The sequence below is a fragment of the Magallana gigas genome, chromosome 7 (assembly GCF_963853765.1).
Source record: "Magallana gigas chromosome 7, xbMagGiga1.1, whole genome shotgun sequence".
Classification (NCBI taxonomy): domain Eukaryota; kingdom Metazoa; phylum Mollusca; class Bivalvia; order Ostreida; family Ostreidae; genus Magallana; species Magallana gigas.
Window position 1 is genome coordinate 15,962,071 of NC_088859.1, and position 10,230 is coordinate 15,972,300.

General features: G+C 33.4%; 1 protein-coding gene across 3 annotated transcripts; it reads left to right on the forward strand.

The window, feature by feature from the left end:
- The first annotated feature begins 305 nt into the window (after window positions 1-305).
- On the forward strand, window positions 306-9,704 carry LOC105347164 (core histone macro-H2A.1). Of its 3 annotated transcripts, XR_004598352.2 has the most exons (9): window positions 306-598; window positions 1,106-1,212; window positions 1,640-1,876; window positions 2,722-2,811; window positions 3,052-3,142; window positions 4,550-4,639; window positions 7,621-7,801; window positions 8,264-8,438; window positions 9,248-9,389. XR_004598352.2 is itself a non-coding variant. In XM_011456099.4 (8 exons), exons 1-8 carry the CDS (start codon window positions 430-432, stop codon window positions 9,408-9,410), a joined length of 1,122 nt encoding a protein of 373 aa, XP_011454401.3. In that variant the 5' UTR covers window positions 306-429; the 3' UTR covers window positions 9,411-9,561. The 3 variants fall into 3 exon arrangements, 2 of the variants coding, with proteins under 2 accessions (XP_011454401.3, XP_011454400.3); XM_011456099.4 differs by lacking the exon at window positions 7,621-7,801 and having other exon boundaries at window positions 9,248-9,561; XM_011456098.4 differs by lacking the exon at window positions 8,264-8,438 and having other exon boundaries at window positions 307-598; window positions 9,248-9,704.
- Window positions 9,705-10,230: the final 526 nt, after the last annotated feature.

Genomic DNA, 10,230 nt, shown 5'->3' on the forward strand with positions numbered 1-10,230 from the left:
AAAATGAAAAAAAATAGACAAATTTAACGTCAGTTTTCAGACTTAAAATTCACTTGGAGCTGGGAATTGCCAGTCTAAACTAATATTTATTACGTCGCTCGGTGCGCACCGTAAAATATCGCTATTCTTGTTAACTCCCTCGTTTCATAGGTACTCGTGTATTTATTTAATAAAGAAAGATATTTTTGCAGTTAATTACTTATGTTAAAGGAATTGAGACAGTTATATAATTCACACATTGCAAGGCCTGCTAAGTCCCAGAACAAATGAGAACAAACGTGTTGGCAAATTACAGGGGGCGTTATTTTAACCGACGTTGGTACAGCTCGACTTCCTGTTGATATGCCGATACTTGTTAGCATTTGTAAAGTCAACAAACACACACATTAAAAACATTGATTGACCTGGTATTGCTGACAGTGCAGCAAAATGTCAGCCAGAGGTGCAAAGAAGAAGAAGCCCACGTCCAAATCTGCAAAAGCGGGAGTGCTTTTTCCCGTTGCACGAATGCGGCGATATCTGAAAGGGATGACCCATCATTTCCGTATTGGAGCTGGTGCTCCGGTGTATATGGCAGCTGTCATTGAATATCTGACGGGTATTGTGCTTGCATTTTCAATATACTTAAAGGATGGATAGGTGATCCAGTTTCAATATAAGTTTTAGAGCAGGGGGTGAACTTTAGTGGGTTATGCCAATACGCCCATAACGAAGGGAAGATGCTTGATCAGCATCTTGGAGGCGCGGATCTTAACGTTTTCCATTTTTGCAATAGTTCTGACAATGACCTTTCCACCAATAGGGACACTTCTTTGTGTTGTTACGACACAGTGGAATGCTTATAAAGAGAAGGACTGGGGGTCTTAAACAGCATAAATTCATTTATCGGTAGTAGTTTGGGTTCAATACACAATAATAACACATATCTGCTTGGATTTATAGCTCTAGGGGTTCTGACAAGAAATGCAGGGGTCCATGGTTAAGTTTCCTGACTATTCGCAGAATTTACCTTTCATGTTATGTATCTATTGTTTGTATCATTCAATAACTAATTGAAATAAAAACTACCGGGTATATTTCTTTCAATTTTCAACAATACTTACAGCTGAAATCCTTGAGCTGGCTGGCAATGCTGCAAGAGATAACAAAAAAGGCAGAGTGACTCCCAGGCATATTCTACTAGCAGTAGCTAATGACGAAGAATTGAAACAGGTAATTGTGTACATTTGAACTTCAATATCTAGCTCAAACATACACTGTAGTCATCTTGGTATCCATGTATATTAAGTACCTAATGAAACAGAATGTTTCCTCTACTGTTTTTATTTTAAATTAAAAGTATTTTGATCTCTAAATCTCAGATCCTTTGATATCTTGAAGATTTTTCTCTGTACCCTATTGTCCAAGAAAATGAAGTTTGAATGTAGTTTTATATATATATAGTGCCATTTGATTTTTCACAATTTTTTCCTAAACTGATTTCCTTGTACATGTAATAGTTTTGTGCTTACCATCTTTCATTGCATCAAATATTGCCTGCAAACTTTCATCAGAATTCAAGATAACTTTAACTTGATAACATACATGCATAAGTATATACATGTATACACAAAGAAAAATTGATGAATATGTTTTTCAGCTTTTAAAACATGTAACCATTGCTTCTGGAGGAGTGTTGCCATGGATACATCATGAGCTTCTCCACAGGAAGCGGGGAGGGATTCAGTTGAAGCCCCCCACTGCTGCCCAGGATGGTCCCAGTGCTTCCAAGGCAAAGAAGCCAAAGGCAAAGGTCATCCCAGCAGCTCTACCCCCACCCTCCCCACCCAAAGGAGGAAAAGCATCTGCTAAAGGAAAAGTCCTGAAACCCCCAAAGGTAAAATTTAATGCAATGAAAATATTTGATGCATATTTTTTTATGTAAGTTAGAAGCACAAGCTTGTGTCAATATATTTGTTTGACATCTCTGTTCAACTTGTTAACTAAAACTTAACTTGCCATCAACATGTGTGCATCAAACTCTAACCAAATGCTCTTGGCAAACTGTGATTGGGTAATCAAAGGTCATATGATCAAAGGTCTTTACTGACATTGGACAGTATTTGAGATATTTTCTTCTCTTGCAACTATTGCCATTTCGGAAAAGAAGGCCAAAAATATTGAATACATGTCCACTTGATATACCTGTATATATATATATATTGTACATCTTTGAATGTTTGATTTGTGAATAGTTTCAATATAAGAGAGGTTGAGGTTTAAAATGTGTACAGGTTACGAGTATGTGTGTTATAACTACACATACACAATATTGTAGTTTATCAGTTGAGATTTCATGATTGTAGGATATAAACGTGTACGTAAATTTCAAGGCAGTTTTTTGTGACATGAATTTATTTAATTTATTCCAAATAAATGGTATATTTAATCTTATCAATTTGCATGCAAATGAAGTTTAAAATTCTGTACAATGTATCATAAGAACATATCGACTCATCATTCAATTATTTTTGTTGTAAAAGCTACAATTTGTACTTTCGTGCAGGCTACACTCTAAAAGTGTAGATAATGCATAGAAATTCTGTCGTCACAAAAACTGATGATGTAATACGCGAAGAATTTGGTGATTTCCATAGTACTTGTACACATACCCGTACACGTTTGAAATCTTAACCTCTCTATTGAATATACGGTTACCAGTAATCATTGCTTTTCTTGCAGGGATTCAAACCTTCAGCTGATGCTGTGGCTGCTACTTCAGCCGGTGGATTCACTATCTTATCAGAAAAGAAACTCTTTCTTGGACAAAAAGTAAGCATAATTATTCATTTTGTTTATCATCTTTGTAAAGTTTAACAGTATATACCGGTATACTGGTATTAAGTAAATTCAAACATTTCATCTTTGCTATAGGAAAAGTATTCAAAATTTCAACACCATATTGTCAAAGCTTAGCATAACAATCTAATAATTGACCAATATACATTGTAAATTCTGGTAGTTGTTTTCTGCAGTAGAGCCTATTTCTAAACTCAAACAATTCTGTTGTAGATGACAGTTATTCAGGGTGATTTGGTAAAAATAACAGCTGATGCCATTGTTCATCCAACCAGCAGTAATTTCTTTATGGGGGGTGAAGTTGGTAAGTGAATGTGCTCAATATGGAGTACCAGTACTTCGTATAATATGATAAATTTGGGTGTCCAAGTAGCGCAGTGGGCATTGCATTGGCTTATCACTGCTGTGATTCAGTTCGTTCCCCCTGATCGACAGCGGTTGTATGTGAAAGGGTATAGTGGTCGCCCGCTTGGACAAGTTGGTTTTCATTGGGCACTCCCACATCAATGACCCCTCCGCACTAACATCTGTGCCAATGAAAGATATTAAAATAAGTTGTAGAACTTGTTTATCAATCATGGTAAAATAAATGAAGTTCAGTTCATTTATGATAAATACACATGTACAGGTAACTCTCGTTAGCTCGAAGTCCATGGGACCAAGAAAAAACTTCGAGGTTTCAAGAGTTCGAGTTTTCAAGAGTTCGGAATTTTCCGGGTTGACCGACGGGTTTTAAAATTAGTCTTACCAGATGTTATGATGAAGCCATTTATTTAGTTCTAATCTTTCGCCTGTGATTAAACAACGTTTTCTTTTCAGTAAAATAAACAGTACTGGATGTTATTAAAACTAAATACAAACAACTATTGAATAAATTCATTATAATTATGTATTTCATGCAACATATTAAGACCATATAGCTCAGTACTACTGGACTGCAAGACGATCGACATGTCATAAATGTGATAACTGAGTATCACCCATTGTTCCCATTGTACGGGTCCTTCACCAGCTGTAAGAACATGTTCAGCAATAATCATTTTATGACAATGATGCTGATAAGCTTAATTTTTACAGTTTTATAATTCTAAATTTTGACGATCATAGCTCAATATTATCGTTTCGTCTCAATTAATTTCTCATTTTCATTGCATCTCCACGGTGGACAAGTGTCACCTGAATAAACAACCCGTGACACGGGTCCCGCGTCGAACGCCTGGAGCCATTCAAATGGCCAAGTAGGTGTTAATTAGGTATAGCGCTTGGAGATACACAGCGACTTCGAGGTATCGAGAGTAAGCAACTATATAATATGAAGAACGGGACTGCAGTTTGACTTAGAGAGATCAATGGTTTCAAGAGATCAATAGTTCGAGAAATCGAGAGTAAATTTGCTTAGTTATATAGGAAAAAAAATTGGGACCCTAGACTCACTTCGAGCGATCAAGAACTTCGAGCGATCGAAGTTCGAGCCATCGAGAGTTACCTGTATATACAAAACAAATCTTCTGAGAAGCCTGATAAGTCCTTCAGGCTTCACATGATTTAATGTTCACTGACCAACAAAGATTATATCCCAGTAAATTTTATCACCTTGTTATTTATTTCTTTATGTTTCTATGTGGTAATATTAAATTTGCATACAGTGTTTAAAACTTGGAAACTTTAAAATATAATCTCTATAAACTGTTTTTGTGTTGTCATTTCCTAGGACAAGCTTTAGAAAAAGCTGGTGGCAAGGATTTTAGGAAAGAACTAGATGATTTAAGTAAAGAACATGGAAACTTAGATACAGCAGGAGGTAAGGGGGCATAGCGACATATATAGATGTAGTAAAAGCAGTCTGATGCTAAATTGTACAAACTATAATCTGTCCCAAGTAATTACGATAATTCTGTTGCTTTTTGGCCATTTTTATTGAAAATAAACATACCAGTCAATTAATTGTAATTGAAATCCATAAATGCATGGGGAAAATTCCAAGACTTCCTCATTGAGAAATCATATGTTTATACAAAAAAAAACCTCAAAAATTTACATTAAAAACAAAACCGTAAAACTATTGAATTGTAATTTGAAAGATTTGTGTGGTAGTAAATTGGTATTGTTAACATTTATTTTATTTTATCAGAGTACCTTGATGAAACAACTTCACTATATTTACAATAAATTTCTCTAAGTGTTCATAATAATCAAGTTTTACTGAACACTTTAACATGACTATTTAATTAATACAAGTTTCTTTTAGTAATAAAAAGGTTAGCTGCAGATCTGTAGCTCTCTGGTTGAAAAAATTCGGACAGACAAACCAGATTTGTCTGTCCGAATTTTTTCAACCAGAGAGCTACAGATCTGCAGCTATAAAAAGGTTACTTAATAATTTGAAAGGAAATTAACAGACTGCATTTACATTAAAAAAAAAATTGATTCATATAAAATGTAATTATATGGGTTGAGACACACTGTTTAATAAAAGTTAAAACATATGAATACTGAAAATTCCTAATTAAACGTGAGGAATTAACGACCACATAATTTTTATACCCCCGCAAACGAAGTTTAGGGGGGTATATTGGTTTCACCCTGTCCGTCTGTCCGTCTGTCTGTCCGTCTGTCCGTCTGTCTGTAGACGCAACTTTGTCCCCCCTATAGAATTTTTTATTACTGCATGGAACAGTTTGAAAATTTGTACATGTGTTGAACACCATCTGAAGATGTGCACCTGCAATTTTTTTTAAGATCAGACAAGATTTAATGATTTTATGACATTTTTCATTTTCCTTATTCTATATATTGTACACTAATGTTGAAAACTAAGGGAGGTAATCCTTACAGATTTTATTAATTAATTAATAGAAAACACTCTAAAATATATTTATATAAATACATCCAGATGGAGTTTTTTGTCTTTATGTCTTAATTAATAAAAAAAAAATTATTTTTTTTAAGTATTCTATCAACTGACAATGCAAAGTTTTTGTTTGTCAATGATAAATTCTTAGGAGCTAATGAGAACATCAAAGACAAGTGTGGCTGAATTCATTTGTCCCAAGGGAGCCATTTTCTGAGCCATGGTTCAGATGGAGCATGTGTTTAGGGGAAATTGATAATCTGTAAAATGGGTGATGGTTTTGGGGCTATTTTAAAACTGTTTCATGTAAACCAAAAGGTCTATCATTATAAGGAAATAAATAATATAATTATTAATAAAGAAGTTAAACTATTTGTAGAGGTTGTTTAAATTTATTTGTCAAGTAATTTGATGAAGTGACCCTATTGGGCATTAATTTAAATGAAATTCAAAATTACTGATATGATTGTAGTGTTTTGGCAATTTAAAATTGTTAGTAATATTAAATTTTCTTTTTTACATATTTTTACATAGTATGGTAATTATGGTAATGTTTTGGGAGTTTATTAAATTTAACAAGCTCATCAAAGAAAATCATAGTCCTATGGGATCAATTTTCTGATATGGAGTTCAATTGTGCCATAGGAGAAAGTGAGGAAAATTTGAAACAACTAATTGCATCTGTCAAGACTCTTATAAGAAAGATATTGAAAGTTTTATCAACAGAAGAGCATTGCTTGGCTACCGGTATTTCTATTCACTGCAAAGGGAGGGGTTTTTGTCATTTTGTTGGTTTTTCTTTAAATCAATTAAATTAAAAAAATATATCATCAAATACATACATTTGTAAATGTATTACTGTTATAGATATGTATTTACAGTGAAATTCTGACAATTTTGATTTTTCTTTGTTAACTATTTTTTTTTTTTTACAATTCTAGAATTTTTTTTTTTATGTGTTCCAAACCTTAATTATTATTCAATTCAATTATTTGTCCCATTTGAAATTAGCCTAGCGGGGGTATTAGTCCCATTAGGACAGTTCTAGTTTTTTTTAAAATCTCGCTATTATTTTCTTAGAGCAGAGACATAAATAACAGAGATTGGCAACACCGCCATTAACGTGTTTTGTTGTTTAAAAATGGTACAGGACCAACCTTACTTTGAGAACTACATTTTAGTAAACTGAGATAATTATCTTAAATTAAAAGTATATTGTTTTAATGAAAAGTGTGCATATGTTTTAGACATTTTTGAAACAAAAAATTAAAATTTAAGATTAATATATAGAAAATATATTGGCCAGCTATAAAACACCGGCGAAATCTCGGACGACGGGTAGCCAACTGCCTCCTAAAACTCCTCTTTTAATATTGTTTATATGACATAAACTCATGAAAATATAATATTTGGAATGTTTTGGTAATAGGTTTTAGCTGTTTATATTTCGATATAATTGTTTATTAGAAAGATATACTGATTTAAATTGGAAACACGTTACAATAGGGACCGCAGGATTTCGCGAGATTATGATCAGTTGCCAATCTCTGCTTAGAGTTGTTAACTAATATAAGAAATTAAAATTAAAGTTCCTTATCCCAATTTATTATTCTTACAATAAGAATACAAAATTGTGGGATTGCGGAATGAATACTCATGTAAAATAAGGAATTTACAGTAAATGACTTCGTTACCGACACAATTTTGTAACAACTTTAGAACTGTGTAATGTATGTTTTGTAACATGTATTGGCATGAATTTTTCTATTATAATTGATAATTATGATGATATACTCTGGAAGCATGCATGAAAAACAACTCAAGTTATAAGAGCATATTTCAGGTGTTGTTGAAAATAAACTTACATGTATATTAAGTCAGTGTTTTATCCTTCCTGGAGCATAACATTTTGACCACTGCCTCATTTACAGCTGCAATCTGCCCAGGGCAAAATTTTCCTGCCAAGTTTGTAATCCATGTTAACAGTCCAAATTGGAGTGGCGGGTCTGGTAACTCGCAGCAACTTTTGGAGAAAGCTGTAAAGAATGTTCTGAAACTAGCCGATGAGAAAAATCTCAAATCTATAGCCATTCCTTCTATAGGCAGTGGATCGTAAGTTAGGTCTTCATAACTTCATCGCATGCTTCACTGGGTGTTCAAAGTCCTACAGCACAGCTCAAAATTTTGGCATTTACTAATTGTTGGAACCAACAGCCAGTCTTGCATCTCAATTCTGATTGTAAGCCAACTTTTTTCTACAAATAAAACTTTTTAGTTTTTGGAGGTCCATGTAGGGAAAGAAAGATCTTGTTATGAAATTAATGCATTTGTGTTAGCTTAGATTTAATGCATTTAATAAAATTGCCTTCACAAAAGTTTAAATAAACCAATCAGAACATGGCATGAATTATTCATAAGAATAAAAAAGATTTAGCGAGCTGGCCTACAGGAAGCATTAGCAGATTAAAATTCTGAGCTGTACTGTATAGGACTGGTATTTTACTGCTTAATGGACTAGGTGCCAGACTATATATGCTTTCTTCAATATTTTCCTGTTGTGTTTGTTTTATATAGCTGCCATGTGCCCTGGTCACAATTTCCCTGCCAAATTTGTTATTCACTGTAATGGCCCAACTTGGAGTACAAATGATGCTATGCAGTTGTTAGATAAAACAGTTAAGAATTGCTTAATGCTTGCTGAGGAAGAGAATTTGTCCAGCATTGCTTTCCCCTCAATAGGCAGTGGACGGTAAGATATATGCGCAACAGAACAAAATTTTTAACTTGTGGTAAGAAATTTGTACCAAGAGGGAATTGGGGATAAGGATTGGTAGTGATAGGCAACAGAACAGAATCCGTAACCTGTGGTTAAAAATTGGTACTAAGGGGGCATTGGGGAAAAGGGTTAGTAGTGATGGAGTGATTTTGATGTGAATACTTCAGTAATTTACTTGTGGAACAGGGTGCACCCACATTCCCGTATTTCTTACTTTTATTAAAAAATACATTATCATCATATGTGAGAAATTGTTTATGATGCAATTTAAACCATTTCAGTCACCAGGTAAATGTAAGAATATCTTTGTTGGGTTAATTCGGGCAATCAGATTTAAGACTTGTTAAACACCTCTTGACCTGTAGCTTCTAAGAGTGCTTATATAGGGCAATTAAAAGTTATTGTTGGTATCTGTTCTAAACGCATCTGAATTGGTCACTGAACTGTACCAGCTTGATCTCTCTGTTTTTAAATGTTGTGTGTAAAGAGGTAAAATATGTTGTACATGCAGTTTTAAAAAAGAGGTAAATTATGAAATCCAACATTGTAAGAAAACGGTTTTATAAATTTGTGGTAAATATAAATCAATATTCACTGATACCATTTATTATGGGTTTTTATTAATGTGATTTTTTTCTCTCTCATTTTAAAACACTAAATTAATTTTATATGAAACTAAAAATAAAAACAAATGTTGTATTTGAAATTTTTTTTTCAATCAAAGTATTGGTAGTTTGTTTTCAAATGAAGTAAAATGAAATTGTTTTCATTTCTTGTTCCAGTGCCGGATTTCCGAAGCAGACAGCTGCACAGATCATCTTGAGGTCAATTAGTAATTACTTCGTGACCTGCATGACGAGTTCACTCAAGCAAGTCTACTTTGTTCTATTTGACCAAGAAAGTGTGGCAGTTTACACAAGCGAGCTGGGAAAACTCGACTCTTAGGCTTAATGAAAATTGATTGTGTAGCCGTGGAAGAAGTTTTAAAAGTTATAGTAGTTATGTGTGTGGATCACTCGATGAATATCTTCATTCTGTGTTGTTTTTTATCTTTCAAGTTCTGTTCCTATATCAAGAGTTAGAAGAGCATTGTTTGGACTTTTGTGTATTGTTGACTATCCAGCCTCTTTGTGATCTATTGAGCTGTGTAAATGTATTTAGAATGACAAGTTGAATTGTCAGCACCCCAGTGCAAGTTACATATGTATTTTTTTTTACAGTCAGTCATTGTCACGAATATTGGGCAGAAAACAAATTTTAACTATTGAAAATTAGAATACATATGAAAATGGTAGTTTGAAAATCTGAATTACTGTAATTCTTACTAAAATGTGTTGTACAAATGTACATGTATTGACATTCTTCAATTTAAAGGGCAAATTCCATCTTCAACAACCCCACCCCACCCCCCTCCCCCCTTTCCCTTTGTTATTGCTTGAAAAATTTCATATCTATTCAAAGAGCAAAAAATTAAATCTTTTAATTAGTTATATTTTATTGGTGTCTGTTTTTGTTGAAATCCTGATATGTATCAAACATATGTATCAAACTCTTTTAAATGAATTTAAAAATATCTAGATTGAAAAGCTTTTAAAAAGGGAGGAAACAACTTTCATATCATCTATTGAGCACTTGCACCTTTTATATTGAAATCACATTATCTCTATTCTGTACAAAGAGTGGATCAAGTATGTTTATGAGAGATACAAGGATTATCCAAATCATCAACAAACAATAGGCAGCACTTGTACGCTGTGTGAATGTG

Bases quoted from the DNA above. Each gene is read 5' to 3' on its own strand.
- LOC105347164 (XM_011456098.4), top strand. From the start codon at position 430: ATGTCAGCCAGAGGTGCAAAGAAGAAGAAGCCCACGTCCAAATCTGCA. The intron at 4,640-7,620 runs GTAAGGGGGCAT...CCTCATTTACAG, and splicing joins AAACTTAGATACAGCAGGAG to CTGCAATCTGCCCAGGGCAA. The intron at 7,802-9,247 runs GTAAGTTAGGTC...TTCTTGTTCCAG, and splicing joins CCTTCTATAGGCAGTGGATC to TGCCGGATTTCCGAAGCAGA.